Genomic DNA, 24,453 nt, shown 5'->3' on the forward strand with positions numbered 1-24,453 from the left:
GGTCTTTTAGGTAAAATGCAAGCTATGTGCCCTCTTTTTTTTTTATTCTCCCCCTTTTTTTGGGGGGAGGGTTTGTTGGTTTTGGTTTTTTATTGTTGTTTGGTTGTCTGTTTTGTTATTATTTAGTTGTTTTGTTTGTTTTTTAAATATTTTTTCAGGAAGGATGTTGGGTTACATTCTTCCCCAGTTCTGTGCACAAACAGTACTGGAATATAAATGCACCATTTGCACCAAACTGAATTGCATCTTTGTTTTTACTCACACTACAGTGAGATTCCAAAGCAGTATTGCAGTGTAAGGTTCTGTCAGCAACAATGAACTGGTGAGATTGTCACTTTCAGCAAACGATTACAAGCAATTAGAAGAAAACTACATTTTACCTTTCACTAAAGCCTTCCTCCATTTCAGTGGCATCAGCAGAAGGGATATCACCTGGTGACTGCAAATAACAATGATCACCAGATTTTCCACCACTTCCAGAGACTATTGTCCCATGTCGTGAATCTGCAGTCCCTTCTGACTGGGGCTCTTCATCATCTTCGTTTCCAGGGTGCTCTATCATCCACATGGCCAGCACTGTGATATTCTGTGCATCTGCCTCTCCTCTAGCACCTGAAAGCAGGTAAACCCTACTTTAGAATTCTCTTATACCACTGATAGTGAAAAAATTAACTGTTAGAGAACATTAATTGTTAGAGAACTTAAAATTCAAGTACTCCATTGGAAAAAGTGTCACATATTTACCTATTCTTTCAGTTATTTTTTAGTTTTCCAGAACCAGTGCCATAGTTACCTGTAGCTTCCATAGCTTTTGCAATTTGCCTGAGGGAGAACCCCATTTCTAACAATGGAACAGCAATGGCAGGAGGAGGAGGGGATGTTGAAAGTCGGCTGCTTGGATCAGACAGAGCTTAAAAGACAGAAAACATTACATGTAAGACACATAATTTATTCTTTATTGTTAGTTTACTAGTACTTAGTTGATGCATTAGCTTCAAATGAAGGAATAATTGCCCTTAATGACTTTCCTCTCTACTACTTCCCACAAACTAAGATACTTTCTGTAATGAAATCAGATGGAATTCATTCTTATTGGTAATTGGTACATGTTATGCAAGCTTCTGTTTAATCAAGCAGTATACTGATGACAGCGAAATAACTATTTATTTTAAAATATTTCAAAGAATTTATTTCCATTTAAAACTGTATCAAATTATCTATTTGATCTACGTTTAGTTAATTATCATTGTAATCAAGATTCTCAAGACCTCAATCAAAGTTGGTGACATATCTAGAAGATCCCTCTGCAGAGGATGGCTCTATTTCTGTACAGAGAGCCCTTCAAGGGACTCTGAAATGGTCAGTTACTGCTCCCCAAAAGCCTTCCTTATCATTTGCCATAAAAGTGAGATCTGATCAACAAAGGCATCAAGTGTGCTAACATGCACTGGTGTAAAGACAGCATGGGGACTAGAAGCAAGTCATCTCATTAAAAAAGAAAAAGGAAGAAAAAATCCTGTGAAACTGAGCAGAGAGAATCACACAAGCTGCTATGCAACAAATGAAAACAGCTGTAAGACCCAACTAATAGCATGGATATATACGATCAAGAATAAAAGTTTTATCAGGACTTTGTTTCTGAGCACTGAGTGTGAAATCTGGAGAACATATGTCAACTCAGCCTCTTCTATTCATTTAATACAAACCACATAAATATGAACTTATGTTGTTAGTATTACTTGCATCATCACACTCATTTGTGCTCTTTAGAAGCTCAAGATTCGTGCAACAATTTGCTCAGCCTCCTAGCTGTTCCATTCTGTATGTACACTGGAAATAGAGCAAGTTTCTGGTTTGAGTAGTACAGTGCAGGCAGCAACAAAACGTCTGTGGACAGAAGCCTCCCATTACCTTCATGTGATTCCAGACAGCAGCAGGAGGAGCCCAATGGACAGCCCTTTCTATTTCATTAAATAGGATGAATTGGAAGGAGCTACACTGGTGTATGTATCATAAAATACACCACTCCTTCTTTTTGCAGGGTCTATGATCTAACAACAGCTAGAACATTAGTGCACTGAACAGTGGCACCCAACTAAGGAAACAAGCCCAAATTTGATGAGCATTTTCAATTACAATTTCAATTTCAATTACAGTACACTCTCATTTTCTGGGTGTAGTTTGCAATCCGTTCCACAGCTTTTAAAAGCTAATTTCATTTGCTTGACAAAGTCTACAGCTAGATGCCTACAGCTTTTTGTCCTAAGATAATCATTAAAAGGTTCTTAACAATGCTTTACCCGTTAGATTGCATCAAAAAGAAATCCTGATGGTTTTCAATGTCTTAAAAATCTACACTGAACTTCTGTGCATCTACTAACTTGTCCACTGACTTGTCAATATACATTTCTATCTATATTTTCTACAAATTTACCTGTACGATTGGCAGGCCTTGCAGACTGTGAATCAGGAGAAGTCAAACTTTGTCTCCTTCCAACTTCATCTGAAGGAGATGTTGGTAAAGAAGATATTGGAGGAGTCTGAGCACGTCGCGTTGGAAGTACAGTCGTAGTAGGATAACTGGAGAACATTTGCCTTGAAAAAAGAATATGTCTTTATATTAAAAAGACCCATGCTAAAAAAAGTCTGATACAAGAAGAAACATCAAATTAGAGAACACCTGGAAAATCACTCTTTACAGTAACTGAGTTTTTTAAAAGTAAAGCACAGTACGTACATTGGGGCAGGGAGGGGAAAAAAAGCCCTGTCAGAAGGGCTCATTCCTACCACATTTGCCTGGAAAATTAAATTCAAAGTATACACTATTTCCCCAAATTGTTCAGATTTCAGCCTAACTAATAAATCAAGTGAGCATTTTACTTTCACTGCCTTGGTAATAGGTCATTGTCCTGGACTTTGCCAAATTTTATCTGCAAAACCTCTAAAAACAGAGGCTAGATACACCAACAGAACGAATACACTTAGAACAAGACTCTCTTCAATGTAAAGCAGATTTCCTCCTACATCACAGAGTTATTTTACTGGTTTTATCTTACTTCCATTTCAGTGTTTCAGGGTAGGATGAAACAAGGTTGGTCTTAGCTGGCAGGATGTTATCTTCAAACTAAGATCTATTCCAGTTTGAAAATCAACAACTATTAGTTTATAAGTATCTTAAATTCCGTATTTTTATTTAAATTGTACCAAGTAAACGTGAGAACTGAAGGACAATAGAAGGAAAGTTTTTTTCTCCTCTCCTGAAGAATCCAGATGTTACACATACACACAGCCCATATGAAAAACTTAATAGCTTTTTCTTTCTAGTAAGGCAAAGTAACAAATTAAACGCTGTCCTCTGCAGAAGCAGTTCTTTACAGCAAATACAATCATAAACATTTCAAAGGGCTCAGACAGCTGAAGACATATATTGCATATAAAGCACACAACTGGCTCCCTACACCTGCAAAATCCTATGTGCTGAAAATAAAGTTATTTCACCTCAGAAGACTGAGAGGCATAACTCCAGGTGATTCCGAAGCTGGAACTGTTTCAGTATCAGTTACTGGAGTAGTAGCAGTGGTAGTATCCTCCAGAGAACTGCTCATGAAAGATGTTGTGCTAGAAGCAGAAGGGCTGGTTGTAACTGGTGTTTGGGCTTGCTGAGACTGATCACCTTCTTCTACTTGCTGATCTATTTCTGCAAGAGAAAAAAAGGACTTTACAGGAACCTTAAAATAATTGTGTATAGCAAAATAGTAGCTGTGGCTAAACTATGAAAAAGAACTATCATTATTTAAGATTTCCCCTAATGAAAGGGACATGTAGAAACACACCCCACGCAAATAATTCTGCCAACAACTCACGGCCTCATCTAAAGAAATCAGAAATGATAACATTGTCATACAGCAGGAGTTTACCTTGTCATACACAAGATAAACAGTGAACAAGTCTTTCCAGATGATAAGAGAAGACCTTATGATATTTGGATTTAGAATTGTAGTTGTAACAGCTAGGATTATTCTCTTAGGCAAAAGGGAATGTAGTCTCAGATAGGGAAACAGACCCAATAAACTATAAAGCTATTTTTAAGAAACAGATTTCCGAAGGTTTTTTTTGGTTGGTTTAGAAGTCATCCTTAAGACAGTAAAGAACCAGATAGCACAGTAATTAGCTTTCTTTGTTTAAACTGACTGAAATGGTTTCCCTGAAGATGCAGACTGTCATACACACATATTTAAGAAGAAAAGGAACGATACATGTTTTCTCTTCAGCTTCTGTGCCAAAGAAACCAGAAAAAAACCTCAGAAAACAAACCCCCAACCCCCCCCAGCTAATTTAGAGATTTCCACTGACAGAAACACAGGTTACTTACACCCTGATCAACATCATCTGTTAATGTGATGGTGTACAATCACACTAAACAGTGTGAATTTTAGGATACCTACGTCACATGCAAGCCCTTCTGACAAGTATATACAAACTGCCCATTTTAAAAGACTTACAGAGAAAACAGAAACTCTTCTATTTCTGACTGATATGCATTCCCCTTTTTATATAAAATAAAGAATTGGGGAAACAGCAAAAAAGTTCACATTATAGCTACAAAACAGTAAAACGCTCTGTCCAATTAAGATTCCTCCCAAGTATAAACACTACAAAATGACAAGATGAAGTTATTTGTATTACCATTGTTATGATTAATTCTAACAGAAATAGAAAAATACTTCAGTGCTATACTTCTGTAATTTTTAAAAAGTACCTTGTTTAAGACGGCCACCGAACTGATCCTCCAGCAGCCCATGAACCACTAATTTGTAGATCATGGCTTGGGCTCGTTCCAAATCCGCCAGTCCTAGAGCTCTTTTAATGGGCGAACGCATGACCGCCCGCTTCACCATGTGCCGCATCAGGAACTGCAGGGCAGCGCGCAGCTCAACGTCTTCATGAACCACTGGAGAACTCGCACAGTCCGAGTTGTGACCATTTTCTGCCAGGACTTTTGGTATTAAAAGTAGTTCAGCATATTTGCTACAACTAAGAAGAACGCTAAGTGACTTCATAGCACCGAGATAAAGGTAAGAGAGCTGTACTGCTCTGATTTCTGACTGCACTATGTCATGACTTCTTGTAGCATGGTCATGATTCTTTTTTCTTCCTTCAGGAGGCTGGTGTTGGGATTCCATACCTAATGCCGATGACTCTAAAGAAAAGGAAGCAATTTCATTTTCTGACTTAGAGCTTGTAGCACCGTGTCCTTTGTTATCATCAACACTTTGTCCTGATCGTGTATCTGATGCAACATCACCCTCTGTTTTCTGCTCCATTTCCCCTTTATCTTCAGATTCGTGTCTGTGTTTTTTCTCATGTCTCTTGGTGCTTTGCTTTCCCGTATCTTCATGAATGCCAGTCAGATAGGTAAGGTCCAGCAACACAGTAGCTGTCAGCCCTCGAAATCTTGCAACATCAAAAGGCAGTGGTTCGCAGGGTTCCAGATTATACAACGGAGTATCACTAGGCGACCAAAAAGTTGGGAAGCTTTAATAAAGATCAGAATGACACAGGAAAAAGCAAGTGAGGGAGAGACAGGAGGAAAGTACAGGAAATAATGTAGGCAAAGTAAGATGTAAAATATCTTTAATAAAATAAACAATCCGATTCTAAAAATTAAATGCAAACAGGGAAAATGAGGTTGTGATTGGAAAATGGGGAGATATGGTATCAGAGCAAAGGCAAAAAAGCATGCACAGGCTTTCAAAACGCAGCATTAAACCCCAGAAGTATCACAGAAGCTATCGATCCTGTGCTGACAGAGGTTGCTGCTACATTATTTAGAAATACATAACAGACTTCTACTAAGAAAAACTACCTTAGGCCAAATTTCATGATCATACCTGAGCTGAATTTGTGAATAGGTATAAAATCTTAGAAAGAAAACACTCCTAAAACCACCTTCAGATTATGAAAAAGTTTTGATTGGCCTCACATTCCTGTTAAACTCTTCACCACAAAGAGCACAGTACTAATACCTTATGATAATTCTATTTCTGGTTATGTCAGGACAGATAACCTAGAGAGGACAGTGACTTTGTAAAAACACAGGTCAGATAACCCCAAAGACACATGTAATAAACATTTATCTGTCCATCTATATTCAGCAATAACTTTCTGTAATATTTAGGACTCTTAAACTTGATTAATTTTCACCCTAAGCAGGGCAAAAATTCTCCAGCCTGTATCTCCATATATCCAGTAGATAAAAGACTTCTAAATCTTCCTTTTGTTACCCAAAATATTTTCCCATCTTACAAAGTAAATGACCTAAAAATGATAGCAAGCTTTAGCCTGGTTTTAATTAAGAAAGTCCATTCTGAACTTGATTAATGCATTACCAAGGGCTTGCCTACGTTCAAGCACTGTATCACTTCACTCAAATAATATTTCAAATTATTTTAAGAGCACAGTTACTCTGTACTGTCACAAGATCATACTTGAAAGAATTCATATCTGGAACTAAATCTGACAATCACCTCCACTCAGTGCATTCAGCATAAGCCAAACAGCCTTTATAAAGACAAAATAGGCATACTGCTGCAGCAGTGCCAAGCTGCGACCTGACCATCTCTGTTTCAGAGCATAATTCTAACTGGTGGCACAAAAAAATTCCTGCTCAATTTCTCCGGGAGATTATGGTTCAGCTACAGCCAGGAGGGGTTTGAGATAAATGGCAAATCAAATCTTTTCCAGACAAACACACAGGACAGTCCAGTGAGAGCACCAAAGCACCCAGACAAGCCTCACTGCAGAGTTTCCTTCCGAGTGCCTTCTCTCTGAAGGCACGTCTCCAAGATAAGTGGGAAAAGGAGTATCTCCTCCCAGCCTCCTCCCCAGTTCTCCCCACCATCTGCAGAACACTCCAAAGTGTTACCATCTAATACACTGGCATTCCTTCAGCTCTCTAAGGGAGGTCACAGAATGAACAAATGCTGCTTCAAGGCAGCATTAATTTGAATATCAACCCACCACTAAGAAGAAAGAACCCTCCCACCTCCTGACCTTAACCACTCCTCAAGCCCCACAGTGCAATTTCCAGTCCCCTAAGAAGGGAATGGCAGCGCAGCAAAAGACACATGTTCTCAACTCTGAGAAACCAAATCAGGTCTCTCTTCAGAACCAGGTTCACCATTTACAACAAAAGTATGCACTAAGCCCCACTAAAAATCTCTGATCTTTACAGACATAACCAAGAAGCACTAGTAAATTAAGACAGCAATAATGTTTTAAGTTAGCTAGTATAAACCAGAACTAAACCGAGCAATGCTCATTTCAAATCTAGGAAAACTGGCAAGCTGTTCATATCTCAACTCTCAAACCTAGAGGCCAAATGGTAGTCTCATGATGCTCTATCAATTCAAAACTATCAAATTTATTTTTGGTATACAAGGCATTTTATTACTAGATAGCATAAAAATTTAACTCATAATATTTGCTTTAAAAAGCCAAATTTTCAAGCCTAATCTTTAATTGATCAGCATGACTCTAAGGCAAAATTTATGTTACTTCTGCAGATTTCAAAGCACAAACCACTAGATTGTGAAAGGTTTAAGAAATGAGCATACCTGATAGTAATCTCTGCTTCGTCCCACTGCACCTTGGCAGATGTACTGCCTTCCTTCACTACTCCAAGCAAGGTGGCATGACGTCCAGTTTGCTTGTGTACACATCGGCCTCCAACTCTAAGACCAGCATCAACTCCACCAATCACTGCTAGAACAGGCCACACTTCCACACAGAGCATCTTCAGCTGGAGTTCTGAAAGGTCAGCAAGACCATGTCTACCGTGTTTGCTTTTCTCCTCCTCTTTATTTTCCTTTTCCTCTCTCACCTCATTCTCTTCTCGACTCTGAACTGAGCGACTTTTCTTTAGCTTTTGGCCTGCTTCTTTAAGGCATGTTTTGATTTTATTCAGTCTTTCCATCATTTTTTTATTGATGCAGTGTGTCCAACGGTCTGTGCGATGAAGGATACGAATGAGTTGGATAGTGGCTTCCGCCAGCACTGCGGCAACGGGGCTACAGATGGGGTCACCAGGTAGCAAATCTCTTGGTGTACCACGCATCTGCATATCACAGATTTTCACCTAAGTGTTTAAGGAGAACAGGTTAACATTATCTTATAACATACCCAGAGAATCCCATTGTATAAACACAGGAGTCTCCTGTTGAATAGAAGAAAAATTCTAGCATTCTTTTTTTACTTAGGCTCCCTAGAAAATCCACATTAACACTGATCAAAACCTGTGTCCCTTCAAACTCAAGGATGGATTGAGAGCAGCCCTGAGGAGAAGGACTTGGGAGCATTGACTGATGTAAAGCTCAATGTGAGCTGGCAGTGCGTGCTGGCAGCCTGGAAAGCCAACCCTCCATCTCCCCGGAGAAGACTCCAGGGAGACCTTACTGCAGCCTTCCAGTACCTGAAGGGCCTACAGGAAAGATGGAGAGAGGCTGTTTACATGGGCATGGAGTGATAGGACAAGAGGGTGAACAGTTTTAAACTGACAGAGGGCAGATTTAGATTCATTATGAGGAAGAAATTCTGCCCTCTGAGGGTTCTGAAGCCTTGGCACAGGCTGCCCAGAGAAGCTTTGGATGCCCCTGGATCCCTGACAGTGTTCAAGGCCAAGCTAGATGGGGCTTTGGGCAACCTGGGCTAATGGAAGGTGTCCCTACCCATGGCAGGGGGGTTGGAAGACAGCCCCCAATCAACAGAACCCCCTGGCAAACTTCCCTGCAGTTTTATTGCTGTGCAGGATGTTATATCATATGGAATAATCCTTTGGTCACTAAGTGAGCTGCTGCACCCCCTCCCAACCTCCTGCCTACAGACAACATACTTTGCTGCAAGGGGTGGAGTGAGAATCCAAGGAAGCCTTGACGCAGTGTAAACACTGTTCAGCAATAGCTAAACCACTGTGCATTATCAACATTGTTTTGGGAATAAATCCAAAACACAGCACATACAGGCTGTTATGGAGAATATTAACTTTATTCTGGCCAAAAGCAGTACACCTATCCAGACATTCACATTACCTTTTCTCCTGGATTACTGCTATAGAACATAACACAAGGGTATAGCTCCGCTGCATCCACATCTTCAAAAGCTAGTTTTGGCTCCTAGTTAAAAACAAGACAAAAACCCCTCAACTTAGAACACCTTAAGAAGCAAAAATATGAAACATGAAAAAGTTATACCTGTATTATCCTTGTAAGTACTGAGACTGTCACATGCCTTAGCTTTCATGCTTAGCTTTGTATAAAATATCCATGCCAAATTACTGTTGCAAAAATCACATGTAAGAAAATTACTGTTAATTACCTCTCCATTTTTACCAAAGGAAATAGTTCTTGCTTCCATATCTAACACGCATGTGATGAAGTCTCCTTGAGTAAAGCTGGACAGAGTCAAAGTCTGTTCTCCATTGTGATAGAGGTTACCACTGTAAGCTCTGTATAGCCACATATCTGAGGTAGTGCGATGGTTAAAATCATGTACTGGCCAGCGGGAAACTCCTACACATGTGCCTTCATTGCCTCGATTCTCCTTCACAATGTAGAACTAGAAGGCAAAACAAACCAAAAATGAGATGGGGAATGAAGTAATGAATACCCTTTTTAACAGAAGAAAGCAATAAAATTTTACCTTACATATATACATACTTCTAACAGTTTCATACCCAGAAGCTTTTAATAAATATAAAACCAGTAAGCTAATAAGCTAAAATCATGCTCCATTGCTAAAATGACATCTTGCTCTGTAAGGTCAGTCATTAGCAAGTCATTTACGCTCAACCTATTACTAATGAGACATGTATGTAACTGCATGAAGAAGTTGGGTTTTGTTCCAGACTCAAAACATAAACACCCAGAAGTTGGGTTACAAGTGCTAAAAATAATAGTACAGAACTAAATAATCTTCACTCCTCATATTCACAGGAAGGATTCACACAGATTCAAGTAAAAAAAGAACTAAAAGTGTTATGCTCAAAGGTGGTACTAACTAGGACTACAACTGTGTATGTGTATTAAAAAATTCCCTGCAGGTGCGACACTAAAAGCAGATCTTGTCAGTCAGAGGGGCTGATGTGTCTTTCTGAACGAAACCAAAATCTTTTGTGGTGTTTTCCTGAAGAAAAAATTCAAAATCTACAGACCTCAGTAGGCAACTTTTGCAAAACAATGCACATTTGTGCTGACTGTGGATCTCTGGGACAAGTATTATCACCTCTACAAACATGTAACACACATTCACAGTCTCCAATCCGTGCACTGAAACAGCTACATGGCAGCACTCAAAAGCAGCTACAAAAACTCTTCACTTTTGAACTGAAAATCACATAACCATTTAGGTTGGAAAAGACCCTTACCTTATGAGTACAACTGTAAACCTCATGCTGCCATAATGTCATTTACGCAAGAATGTTGTCATAAGGGGAAAAGCCCCCATGTAGCTGTTGTTTATAAATCATAGCATATTTCCACAGCAAAGGAAGAGAAATTAAGAAATACACATTTATGCTACTTACCTTCCACTGGTAACACCCAGAAGTAACTCCAGTAGATGCTAAACCATATCCTTTACCTCCACTTCCATGAGTTAGAATCTGCCCATTCTCCACTATGCAGCATTGAGCTTTCTCAGGGTCAAAGGACACTTCCTGTATGGGAAGATTCTCATCTTCATCTTCAGACTCTCCTTGTTTCTATCAAAAACAGGACAAAATACCTGTGGTAAATGTAACTCAATTGCATTCAGTCAAAAGAGAAAGTAAAAGCATCTTTACCTGTAGCTTCATTTCTTGTTCCTTCTCCTTTATTTGAATTGCTTGTTTGGCCTGAGCTATCGGAGTCTCCCACATGCAGTCAGACAGAAGTGAGAATAATCGTTCCACAACCTGGTGTATTAGAATATAATTCAAATAATTTTAAATCTCAGACTTGGACAACAAATACTATTATACTATTTTAATTTGTAGGTGTAAATGTTAAAATATTTAGTGCTTTTAGATAGGGAAATATCTGCACTGAGCCTCACTCAATTTGGATTCTGAACAAACCTATGAAACATTGACATTTAATGAGACTTTTTCAAGCGTAGAAACTTATAACAAAATATAAAGACCTGAGCCATTTGATCATCTTCAACACCAGATTCACAAGCAGGTAACACAGCTTCTAGTACATGAAGTGCAAGAAGTCTAGTCCTCAAATTGCCAACCAAGGGGACTCCTAAAGATGGAACAATGTATTAGTAACCAGGAAGTGACTTTGCATCAGGCACTCGCTTATGATGCCAGCTGCATCAACAATGTTCCAAAGCACAGCTTGTGTATTGCAGGTGGGTTTAGCTGTTCACTATGTAACACATGTTCCAACAGGACCTATTTTTAGGAACTGCACTACAGAGCTGCAAGTAACCATTGAGTACAGCTTGTATGGATCATACCTGAGCAACACTTCTGAGAAGCAATGTTAAGCAGTACTTCTGTCCACTTTGGAGATGCCATTTTTGACTGAATTGCTTTTGAAGAAACAACTCTACGTAGGAACACAAGAAAGTCTCCCAAGTGCAGTTCTGCTGCATGTTGCTTTCGGAGGGCAGCTACAAAGTTAAATTAAAAGTTTTCATTTGCAACCTTATTTTTACAGTATCTGCACAAAATATTCAAGTCAAGGTTGAAGTAGAAAAATGAGAATGAAGCAGACATTCACAGTTGAGTTTTGAGTAGCAAGTTCAGAACAGAACACAGACAGTTGGCTCTGTGAGGCTAGACTATGTGGACTAGCGTGCTCCTCAAATAGCACACGGTGCATTATGGACAACAGGTGCTTTGGAATGCTAAGACTTATCAGTAACTGTAGGAACTACTCTATATATCTTAGCAAAAGTGTGGCTGTAGAATTCAGTATTTGCATTCTTTCTATATTTAACCTAAAATGTAGCCAAGCAACACGGAGATTGAACCAACCATTTGAAGCTGAATGGAAGATGACAGGAAATATTAGCAGTCCTTGTTACTGGCAGCAAACTGTTCTGCCAGTAAAAATAGTTACCAGTTATTACATGATGGCTGGTTGTTAACCTTGGCTGGCTGATAGGTGCCCACCAAGCTATGCTCTTACTTCTGAGGGTAGAAAACAAGATGAAAAGCTCGTGGGTCAAGATATGGGCAGCAAGATCACTCAGCAATTACCACCTGAACAGACTCAGCTTGGGGAAGGCTGATTTATTGCCAATGAAAAATAGAGTAGGATAGTGAGAAACAAGGACAGAATTAAAACACTTTCCCTCCACCCCTTCTTTGCAGGCTTGACTTCACTCCTAACCCTTCTGCCCCACTGCCTCTGGGTGGAGCAGGGTGATAAGAACATGAGGGTCACTTATTAACAGTTCATCTCTACTACTCCTGCTCTACAATGGGTCCATCCCATGGGCTGCAGTTCTTCAAGAACTGCTAAACTGTAGATGCTTTTCCACAAGATCCCATCTCTCAGAAACAGACCGCTCCACTGTGGGTCTTCCCCAAGCCTGTTTCTGCCAGAACTGTGCTCTTGCATGGACTCTGTGGACTGCAGCTTCCTTCAAAGCATATCCACCTGCTCCATCCTCCATGGGTGGCAGGGACAACCTGCTTCACACCAGCACCTCCTCCTCGTCCCCCTCCTTCTTCACTGACCTGGTGTCTGCAAAATTGCTTCTCTCCCATTCTCCCACTCCTCCTTCACAAAGCTGTTGTGCAGTGTTTTTCCCTGTCTTAAATACATTATCACAGAAGCAGCACCAGTGTTGCCAACTGGCCCAGCTTGGAACACTGGTTGGTCTGTTTTGGAGGTGGCTGAAACAGGTTCTGTCTGTCTGACACAGTGGCAGGCTGCTGCTTTCTCCCCCTAGGTTGCTGAAGCCCCTTTCCCACTACCAAAGTGCTGCCACAGAAACCCAATACATATGATTATTTATAAATGTCCCTGTCATATAAAACACAGCCACTGTCTGCTAACTCTGTTTCTGTTTCATGACCATACCTTCTCACACCCACGATTCATATTCCAAGGCAATTTTAAGAAGAAAATGTTTGCTGAAAGAGAAGATCTTATATCCTAATTTTTAATTGATTAAACTACCTTATCAATTAATGAGCCATGAATTATTTATAAGCAAAGGCAGTTCTAAGCACAACCAAACAAATAGGTACACCTAGAACCAAGCTACAATTACACACTTCTTCGAACACGCAACTTCCATAGAAATTCAAAATGCTCCCTGAGTGTCTGCAAATTGTGAGAAGAAAATAATATTTCAGAAAATCTTTTGTTGCAGATTTTTTAAATATGACAGATTAGGATCAACCTCTTCCCATTCTCTTGGACAGCAAAACTGCATAATACAAAGCCAATGGAAAAAAATCCTGAATTAAGCTGAAACTTCCCTGAATGAAGTTTGAAACTTAGAGAATTACATTCTTATGATCTCATTTATGAAACACACTACCACCAATAACTGATTTTTTCAGGAAAACAGTACTCTTCTAATTCCAAACCAGATGGAGAAAAATTCTTATTCTCAGCCTGCTCCAACCTTTAAATCGATCTATTTATTGAGTGTATCTAAATCTGCATCGAGTGCAAAATTAATTGATGACTTTAACCAATGTAATTTACAGAGTTAAAAATGACCCAACAATAATCAACACAGTACAGTAGATGAGACAGTCAGCATTTAGTGGTTTCTTTTCTTATGTTTTCTGGTATTTCAAAATTGTATCAGAAATGATGCAAGTTATTTACCTCTGAAGTCTCTCTTCTCATTATCCCCATTTGAATCTGCCTTTTTTGATTCTACTTCATCTTCCTCACCCTCCCCTTCTCCAAAGGAAGCCATAAGCATCACACCAGCTTGTGACAGCAAGTTCTTCAGCTGACTGCACAATAAATCCAGCAAAGACTGGACCACCTTCGGGCTCAGTTTGTCAGCATAGGTTCTATACACACAAAAAACCACAATAAATATAAGAGCATTTGAAAGCTGATCCAAAGAAGAATAACAAAAAGACACAACTACAAGCTCAGTGCAAGTGACAACTGGGCCTAACAGAGCACTAACTGTAGTTCACTCTATTGCAGCAAGTCATTTTTCCTTATCCTTCACTATATACTTGGCAGATTATTCATATTTGAACCCCTTTTTTTAAGACACTTGAAAACATTCCAATCTTTGGAACCAAAGGATACGATTCTTTTTCCCCTAGGAAGTACTGAACAGCTTAGTCAATTAAACATAATAATCCCAACTTTCAAAGATGGGGTGTTGGTTTTGTGGTTGGTTTTAGAGTTTTGTTTTGGGTTTTCTTGGTGTGGGATTATTGGCGTTTTTTATATTTGGCAGGTAAATGCAATGTGCTGTAGGAACACTAAAATATGATGCATGTAACGAATGTTAAATAATACTCTTCCTCTAAATAGAAAATACTTTCTCCACTATTTCTTTCTTTACCAAGTTAAGCTAAATATTTAAGTGCTGATAGGAATTTGGATACTATTCCCTGGTCTAGCAGGGGACAGTATTCCTCAAGAAATTACTCTCTGTTCTGAAAAAAAGCGCCATGTACTGCCCTGAAGAGCTCCTACCACATTGCTGGTACTGCCCCAACAGAAACCCTCATCATATCAACTAGAAACCCTCATCATATCAACTGAGCAGATCTAGATACAAAGCCAAAGTAGAAAAATGGGGACTAGTAGAATGCACTGTTTACAGATCATAAAGTTCTAACTATTGTGGTCTGAACTACTCACAATTTAAAAATCTTTATCAGTCTCATGTGCATGTTTCTTATGAATAAATGAGACTAATTTTTTTCCCCCTCTTCACTTACATGCTTCTGAACTTTTATTGTCCTGAAAAGACACGTTGTTTTTGAAGGGTGCTGGAAAGCTTAATGACTAAGTTTTCTAAAAGCAAGGGAGCATTCCATACTTACCCTGTGGTGATAGCAAGGATCTGAAGTAGTCTGGTACTGGCTACTTTCAAAGCTGTGCTGAGCTGAGAAATACCAGTTTTGGGCAGTAACTGCAGTGGTTGTCCTAACATGGTGTCTGTGCCACACAACTGTGACAGCACATTTAGCAGACCAGTGGAAATGGCCAGGGAGACATCAACAGGCTGATAGTGCACACTCAGAGCAAAGACTGTTACCAACAGAAGACGCTGCTGTGCTTCTAAAATTAAAATAAAGTTGTTTTTAATTAATAAGATGCTCAGAGTAATACTAAGACAGAAGAACGGCAGATTATTTTCAAAATAAAACTTATTTCATTAATTTATCACATAAAGAGCTACAATTCTTTGTCAAATACTCTGGAGTAGTCTTTCTGTTGTACCACTGTATCCCCCTTTAATTCAATGCAACCTTTATGTCACGGCTGTCCAAGGAAGATCACGCAGATCTTAGTTCTGATGCTAAATCTCAAAACAGAATCCTCTCTCTAGGGTAAGGATAACTAGCTGAAATACTTGATATTCTACTTGCTCTTCTCAAGAAGTTTCTTTCCATTTTATTTTTAAGTGAAACAAGAAAACAATTCAGGTAAGAATGTCCTTTAAGCTCTACCAAAAAAAAAAGAAATTGTGTAACTTATGTACTGAAGCTCTCAGTCACTGCAAGTTCAAAGGCACAAAAAGGTGCAGAGTTCCAGATATCCCTTAAGGACAGAAGCACACAGAGATACCTGGGTATAGAAGGCCAGGAATCGGCTTCCAAAACAGGCCAAGCACCCTGTTCTTTGGGTTTGAGTTTAAAGTTCACTTAAACAAAAGAAAAAAGACTGGCCACTTTTTATGTCTTCAGAAAACTGCTTATCCCTGAAAAACCTAAAAATCACTTTGAAGCACCAAAGATATGGGTGAGTGTGGAATATTGTGGTATGTGAAACAGAAAGGTTGACAGCATCTAGACACTTTAAAATAAAAATGGCTAACACTCAAAGAAAATTAAGACAGAAATAGGTTAAAAAGCTTCTCTCCCAGGAAATGAGGGCAGATACCCAGTGAACTCTGGTCAGTAATATCAAAGTCTGTTAACCACAGAAGCTGCTGTAGTGTATGTATGAGGACGTATGTCACAAACCCGCTTTTCACTTACCTATGTGATGTTTATTAGCCTGCAGAGCTCTTTCTAACGTAGCAGACAACTGCTGATAAATTTTGTGCACAGCAACTTGGATTTCAATTTGAATACTTCTCTTAGCTGCTCTGATGCCATCCTGGGTCAAAACAAATTATATGACATTATAAAGGAGTAGTACATTTTTATCACCCAGTTACAGTAACAGCAGAAACTATAAATCCATATACCTGGTAATGATGCAATCTTACGCTCTCTCCTTTGGTGCCCGCGTGTCCTACAGTGCCCAAACCAAAGCAGCCAGCAAGAAATTGTAGTCTAACAGAAGTAAGCAATGAAGAAGACTGAAACCCTGGTACTTGACGACTTCCCATCAATGGCACGCTGCCTTTTTCCTCCATCCCTGACAGAAGCACTAAAATCTGATGAAGTGCTTCCAGACGAAGCTAAAAATCAAGCCAGGCAAAAGGTGGTATTAAGTATCCACAGAAATTACATCATCAACTGTAAGTGAGAACAAATGAAGTAGCTGTTTCTTTGACACTTCTTTTTTAAAGGGAGTTCTTTAAGTTTCATTTTAGAGTTTATTTACATAAAATTTCCAGTTCCAGTTAAGATATTTTAACAGAGAGGAAAAACGTTCTTAAGAGACAGAATTTGTTTTAAAAACTCCACCATAAAACAAGCACACTGTACAAAGAAAAAGAAAAGGTCTTTAAAAGAACATTACCTCAGCCCTCAACTGTTGCTGCTCCATTGCAATTATTGATGCCTGTGGACTGGTGGACATACTTTCCTCTGGTTCCTTAAATCCTGGTGAGTTTCCCACATCTCCACTTACAAAGCTGACAACGTTTTCAATCAGAGTATGAACTCCAAGAGATCGTGAGAGATCAAAGTCGGACTCAACAAACGAGTAGGACGAAGTGTGTAACCAATCTCTGCTGTGTTTCAGTCGAGCCCATGAGTCACTTAAAGGTTCTACTTGACCGTGTATGACTCCTAAAAGTGCACATAATGAAGCCTCATAAATTACAGTTCACCAGGTAACACATTTTGACAGTAGGCAGATTCAACTGCTGCGATTCATACAGGTGGAAAATGGATATTCATGTTAATTAAACCATGCATTAAGCAACTTAGAGCAAAACACTTGATTTAAATTTACAGCAATTTCCCTAGAGGAAAGGCTGTATTTCTTTTAATTCTATTAAGCAGTATTGCAACACGCTGCCAAGTGAAAAAAACAGAAAGATAGAAGCCACTCAAACTGCTCAGCTTCAAGCTAGAACACTGAATAAAAATGCTTTGCAGCTAAATGACAAGACAGTAACAAAAAGATCTGCTATGACAGAAATTGTGCACTTTGGATATGTATTTTAAGGTCTAACCATAAAACAAGAGCATGTTGGGTTGTGGTTTTTTTAGTCAAATCACTGTATATTTTATTGTTTTGAAAAAGCACAATTAATTATTTTTGATATTTACAGATTTCATGATTGCAGAAGGGAGCAGAATTCTTTTATTTTAAAGTAACAGAGAGCATTTATTTTGTTATGATTCAAGATAGAGACATGCATATTAAATACAATCTAGAGCACATATTAGAACTCTATCTTCCATCATCTGACAATTTCACAAGTCTATTCTCAAGTATTCCTGTTACATCAGCAGGTCATTATGGTACCTGAAACTTCATTGTCAGTAACAAACGCAGTTCTTCAAAGAAGCATCAGTCATCAGTCTGCAGCATGGAGCTTTTACTTGATCTCATTTGCAAAAGAGGTTTGCTAGAACTATTTTGCTATCCCTAGCACAGGAGTGGAACATCACTCCTAGCACAGGAGTCACACCATCAGCAGCTGGCTGATATGCACCAGCTAAACACATTTCAACAGAGAAGGTGGTATTGTATGGTTTTTGTGAACGCTGTTAGCCAACTCGGAGCTATGCAAGACACTGCAAGAGGGCAGCCCACCTGCAAAAGAACCTTCTGTCTGTACACACAGGTAATGTCTGGAGACCTATGTGGAACCCTGACATATGTTTAAATTCACTTTAAAATTCTAAACTGAATTCTCTTAAATAATCTACATAGTATTTTAAAATATTAATGACTTTGGTGACCAAAGAGATACAAATCTCATTTGGAGACTCACAACCCATTCACATACAAATCTACATTAACCCTTCTGTTTTAAAAATCTGGCTGCAGGGGATTGGCCTCAAACATTGTTAAACAGCCAGTTTCAGAAGAAAGTCACACAAATTCATAGAAATTCATCCATTTCAAGATTTCTTTCATCAGTGAGGCTGAGTTCCAATGTTACCAGCTGGACACTTGTTTCAGGGCCTCTTTTAAACGCTGCCTCCTCTGGGGCAGCTCTGAAGCAGCTGCTCATAGTAACAAGGACAGACAGACAGACACATCAGTGCTTGAACTTAGGACAACTCCCCTAGCAACCCCTCCACACCATTCTTTTCCTGACATAAAGGCAAAGCATTATTATTCTGTTTACCAACCAGTACCTGCAAGTCACAATTTGCACTTTCATATTATTGACAAATGCACAACACTGAAATTTTGCTATTCCTTTGTAAATTAGGTCACTAAGCTCCACTTACTTGCCAAAAAAATTGTCAGGGCTAGGAATTATGCAAACCTGTTCACATGCCATTTTCTGTTCTGTGAACAGCGTTCATGTGCATTTGCATGGTAATCCTCACACTTGCTACTAAACAGATTGCAAGGGCTTCAGAAAGAATCACCACAGTACTTAGGTCTTACCAGGTATTTGACAAAAACATATGCTAACAAACTTATTTTGGAACACAAAGATTAAATTTAAACATTACTTTTCAAAGTATAATCTGATTTCAAAGTTTCTGCTGGTTTATCAAAGGCAGCAATATTACCTGGTTTACAGAGAACAATATTTTGTCACATCTACTTTGAAAGAATTTAAATGAACACTGTTATCAATTTTAAAATATATATATACCTGGTGACAATATTTAAAACAAAAATATAGATACCACCTTACTCTAATTTAAATATTAGTTCTTTTAATACTTGTTTTAAAAACTAAGATATATATGCTGAAGTGACAGGTGAGAAACATAAATAGGACAGAATAGAATTGGAATGTGCTAAAATACTCCGTTTCCTAGCATATGCATGGTGAACAGAGCCCAAGGGAGCCCTCATCACAAGAAGGACGCTGACCTGTTGGGAGTGTGCTCAGAGGAGCACCACAAAAATAATCCAAGGGATGGAGCACTTCTCCTGTGAAGACAGGCTGAGAAAGTTGGGGTTGATCAGCCAAGAGAAGGCTCAGGGGGGACCTTATAGAGGCCTTCCATTACCTGAAAGGTGCCTGTAAGAAAGCTGGGGAAGAACTGTTCCCACGGGCATGGAGCGATAGGACGAGGGGTGATGGTTGTGAACTAGAAAAAGGGAGATTTAGGTTGGACATTAGGAAAAAGTTCTCCAATATGAGGGTAGTAGATCACAGGCACAGGTTGCCCAGGGAAGTAGTGGAGGGCCCATCCCTGGAGACATTCAAGGTCAGGCTTGATGGGGCTCTGAGTGACCTGGATCTAGTCAAGATGTCCCAGCTTCCTGCGGGGGTTGGGCTAGATGACCTTTAAAGGTCCCTTCCAAGCCAATACATTCTATTACTCTGTAACAATGGAAGCCTCAGATTTCCTACAAGAAGCATAGCTAAATCATTATCAAATCCACAAAACGTTGCCAACATAGATAGCAACAACTATTTCAAAACCCTCCTTAAACCCTACAGTCTTCCAATATTGGGAAACCTTACAGCATCCCACAGTGACATTGGCTTCCTATCCTCTCCCCGTCCCACATTATACCACTATGAATGAAGCACAGCACAGAACCGAAGGATTTATAAAGAAAAAAAGCTATTCCAATGCCTTAAATCACAAGTTTTAGGAGACATTTCAATGTTTAACAGATCTGAAGAACATTTAGTTTCAATAGTCAACAAATCTATAAGAAAAAAAACCCACCATATATCAATAAAAAAGTAAATTTTTGAAAAACTTGAGGTCTTAGCTATTCATTTTAGTAGTAAATGCAAGAATGTTTAAATGTAAGCACAATTTAAGATTGTTTCAAATTGGGAGAAAAATCCAACTTTCATGAGATACAGACTAAACATAAAACCAGAGAAGTTATAATAAAAAATGAGTTTAAAAAGAAGGATGTCAGAAGCCCAAGTAACATACTTTGGTACTAACAACATTTAACTAGGGAACACAAATCTAAGACAGAAAAATTTTTTCCCTTGAAGATGTTAAATATCAATAGAAGATTCTAGAGAATGATTGTGTATTAGAGCTTAGCATGATTCTGTGTAATATCAATTACACAGAACTGATTGCAGCTTAGCACTTCCATAAGCCTTTACAATCACATGAACAGAGCTGCACGTAAGAATAAACTTTAAGCTTACAGTAAAAAAAAAGTTTACTTGTCCTTAATAAGCCAGCTTGTAGTAATGAGTTTTCTAAATGAATGTGGCACAGCTGCAATACACACTTAATAAAACATAAAATATGTAGGGAAGCTATAGAGACAAAAAAATAAACATGCCATCAGTTACTTGCTTGAAGCTCTTCTTTTTTCTGGGGCTCAACTGGCCAAAAAGGAGTAAATACACTACACCACACAAGAATCAGAAGACAAAAGCAGACATTTGAAACAGAAGATAACATATTCATAAAATCTCTTCCTCATATTACTTAGACTTAAATGATGAGTCTCATCTCAAGCAGTACAACAATATATCCAGCAGCAAAGTTTGGAGAAAAAATACTTACTCTTGTTTTGAATTAGCAGAGCCTAGATAACAGACTTGCTAATCTCTCCACCTTTTCAGAGGAAAAGAAAAAGTCTATCTATCTGCTTTAGCACAGTTATATACACACACCAAAACACATTTACAATCCTTACTCAAACGTGACCTTTCAATCAAAAGTTTACAAATTCCAAAGTAACTACATAACAGCAAGGAACAAGATGCTCAAAGGGTCCTCAGGCTGAAGTGGGAATATTGCAGTCGTATTTCTGAACAGATATAATCAACCAAAGAGAACAACTAAAGCCTGGACTGAGTGGCTAAGACATTGACTAGAAAGAGAATGCTTTCCTCTCATACTCATCTGTAAAGCCATAGAAACAACTTCCAGTATTTACTAGTTTTTCTACTGCTGGTTTTCTATATTGCAATTTCTGAACAGGAACCACTTTTACACCATAAAAATCAGACCATAAGCAGGAGAGAGATTCAGTTATTGAGGAAACGTGACCTGAATTCTGAATAACAAGTGGCTGCATTCAATAAACACCTCTGAAATAAGCCAGTCCACTCCAGAGAGATTCTTGCATATTACAAAAGAACCCTACACACACTACCTTAATGTGACAACTTTGCATGGATCAAATGCTGTGCATGGAGTAAACTAGTGCCACAAAACCTCAGCTGGACATATCCTGTGTGGATGTTCTGTCAACTGTAACAGGCAGTGTGGATAAGCTCTAACAAACTTGTTAAAGAAGGGGAACCTCATATGCCCATATAATAAGTTCTTTTTGAAATAAAAAACATCCCTCTTGCATCTCAAAACCAGCACAGCATACAGGAAAAACAACAATGGTGACAGAAGGAAGTTTCTTCAGGAAAAAGACTCACTTTCCAATTAGCTCTGCTTGTCAACTTCCTTCACACAGTTTAGACAGACACTTAAAAGGACAGATAGTTTCAAAGAACTGCTGCAAACAGCATTAAGATATTATTGTATAAACCACACAGAAACGGAAACATGGCTCAATCTGTTGAAGAATAAACTTCAACTGAAAGAAATAAGAAGTGGTTCCTATGGTGGGTCTTTGAGACTCCACTTGTTTTTTCCCATCTAACACTGCCAAATCTACATTGAATCCAGCAAAAATCTGAAGAGTTCATCTCCAAGTCACTTAAAGCAACAATGGTTACTGCTGTTTCACAGAAAGAGAAACAAGAATAAACAGGAAACTTTTCATAATATTAACTGCAATTCAAAAAGTGTTTCCTGTGGACACTTCTGCTGTAATACACAACTATTCTCTGCACTCAGAATAGAGATCTTCTCCAACATCTATGGCATACACAATTCCTTCCTCCCCCTCTCCCTCAGTCAGAGTGGCACCTTCGATGCCTTCCACTCAAAAGCAGATCATATATGGAAGTCCTGGGAGGTGTAATTAGAACATATCATAACCCACCCTAATTCTTCTTCTTCTCTTTCCAAGATTTTTATAGACACAAAAGACATAAGTTGTGATTCTAACAGAGACTCTGCCAGACACCTCTGTGTACACAAACATCCTTTCTCCTTCCACTCCCTTCTTTGAAGAAGCTCACTGAGATTCTCCAGAATGAAGCGGCAACAAAAAGAATAGAAATGCTAAAAATATGACTTAAAATATTGGAGTAGTGGAAGAAGCAGTTGCTTCATTCTGTAGGTGTGCTGGAGTTGAGAGGAGGCAACACCTGGTATTTTCTGGACATAAATTCCCCACATTCAAGCACTCTATGATACAAGTTCATTGTTACCAAGAGAAGAGTGTTCCACTTGATACTGAACTTCTTTGCCCATTTTTATCTTTCTCAAATCATGTTAGTAAAAGCAAAATGAAAGTTCCTAAGTCACTTGACCTCACAGACTGCTTCAGAAGAGCACTGCAATTCTAGAAACTAGAATAGATAATTATAACCTAGGAAATACTACAACCAAGCCCCAAAGCAACAGAACTTCACACAGCAAACAGCAGGCAATAATTTATTGTAAACATTATTTATAAATTCTCAGCTTTAATCTCCCAATTTGCCATGTACTGTATGTAATTGCAATCATGTTTTAACTTAAGAAACAGGAACATATTTATCAGATAAATATTGACTGGGTAAAAAAATTAAACTTACCTCTCTTTCTGTGTGATGATGCCAAATCCAAATCAACATTTCGTCTTCCACTCTAGATTAAGAGATTAATAAAAGCCTCATTTCTTTAGGTGAACATACGTGGTGCATAACACTTCAATATTTAGAATGCACCCCTCACCCATAAAAGTGAGAAAGGTAACAGAGCTATAACAATTTCAGCTAATTTTTAGCACCATTACTTTCTCTTAGAAGTGATAGTTCTTAGAAGACACCTCTATGCCAAAACACAGTAGTAAATAAATGTTTGACATGTACTTCCCACCTAAATATTATATTGACAATTACTAAACACATACTACTAGTTTACTTACCAGTGAATAGCCTTCCTCATCTGATTCTGGCTGAGATAAATCAGATTCACTTCTTGACTTTATCAGTCTGTAATTTGAGTTTGCATGGATTGAGCGACTTTCTGCAGTAAGACTTTCACTCCTGCTTCAGATGTACACACAGTTGTGGATGCACACACACAGAGGAAGAAAAAACTGACATTAGGCAAATGTAAGAGTCAATTAGCCAAATTTAGCGAGTACCAGAGTTTTACTTGGGAGCAAACTATCACAGAACAGCACAAGACCACACCAAAGAGGAAGAAAGTGGTCTGATAAAGGGTACTAGTAAACTGTTACTTCTTAACACCCTATTGGTCAACTGAACAAATGGCAACCTGAAATGACTGATCATTCAAGTGCCTTGGCAAGTATTACATACATCATACAGAAACACTTCTCAGCTGAGGGGACAAGGAAACAGAGACAGTGTAAGTGGGTGAGAAAGCACTGAAATTATTAAAAGCCCACCCATAAAATGCATCCTAAAGTTGATATGCTGGAGTTTGAATGGGTTAAGTAAGTTACCTAGACTATCTCAGGGCATTAAAACTGAAACAAAGCATGCAATATTTAAAGAATCAATCACAAATGACACTTTTATTCATGATAGTCTTTGAAACTTCTGGTTTTAAACATATCCTACAGGCTTTTTTTCCTTTGGACACCACTGTATAGAGCATCTGAAAAGTTCAAGAATATACAAATGTGGTAATAAAAAAAACCCAATTACCTCAAATACCTTCCAATTACCTCAAATAATCTATACAGCTGATGACCTCACTACTATTGATCACTAACTCAAACTTTGAAACATACAGTCCACACAGAGTAAAATTCTTACTACGGTTTAGTTAATGTGGACAAAGAAAATGGAGAAAAATTGCTATTCTCAACAGAAGCATAACAGTGCTCTAGGCAAAAATCTTCTTTC

The 24,453-nt window shown here is 38.6% G+C and overlaps 1 protein-coding gene across 1 annotated transcript in view; it reads right to left on the reverse strand.

The window, feature by feature from the left end:
• Positions 1–24,453, reverse strand: part of HERC1 (HECT and RLD domain containing E3 ubiquitin protein ligase family member 1) — a gene marked incomplete at its 5' end in the record, with an annotated part of 78,876 nt that overhangs the window by 29,431 nt on the left and 24,992 nt on the right. The window contains 19 exons of the mRNA XM_084268221.1: positions 381–612; positions 794–910; positions 2,435–2,595; positions 3,499–3,697; positions 4,760–5,535; positions 7,617–8,137; positions 9,087–9,170; positions 9,373–9,612; positions 10,580–10,756; positions 10,838–10,948; positions 11,176–11,282; positions 11,500–11,655; positions 13,839–14,032; positions 15,032–15,269; positions 16,193–16,313; positions 16,405–16,620; positions 16,905–17,176; positions 23,170–23,221; positions 23,502–23,622. Coding sequence (XP_084124347.1) covers positions 381–612; positions 794–910; positions 2,435–2,595; positions 3,499–3,697; positions 4,760–5,535; positions 7,617–8,137; positions 9,087–9,170; positions 9,373–9,612; positions 10,580–10,756; positions 10,838–10,948; positions 11,176–11,282; positions 11,500–11,655; positions 13,839–14,032; positions 15,032–15,269; positions 16,193–16,313; positions 16,405–16,620; positions 16,905–17,176; positions 23,170–23,221; positions 23,502–23,622 — 4,095 coding nt within the window. The remainder of the gene's footprint in view (positions 1–380; positions 613–793; positions 911–2,434; positions 2,596–3,498; positions 3,698–4,759; positions 5,536–7,616; positions 8,138–9,086; positions 9,171–9,372; positions 9,613–10,579; positions 10,757–10,837; positions 10,949–11,175; positions 11,283–11,499; positions 11,656–13,838; positions 14,033–15,031; positions 15,270–16,192; positions 16,314–16,404; positions 16,621–16,904; positions 17,177–23,169; positions 23,222–23,501; positions 23,623–24,453) is intronic.

The sequence above is a fragment of the Gallinula chloropus genome (assembly GCF_964237585.1).
Source record: "Gallinula chloropus genome assembly, chromosome: 9".
NCBI classification, from domain to species: domain Eukaryota; kingdom Metazoa; phylum Chordata; class Aves; order Gruiformes; family Rallidae; genus Gallinula; species Gallinula chloropus.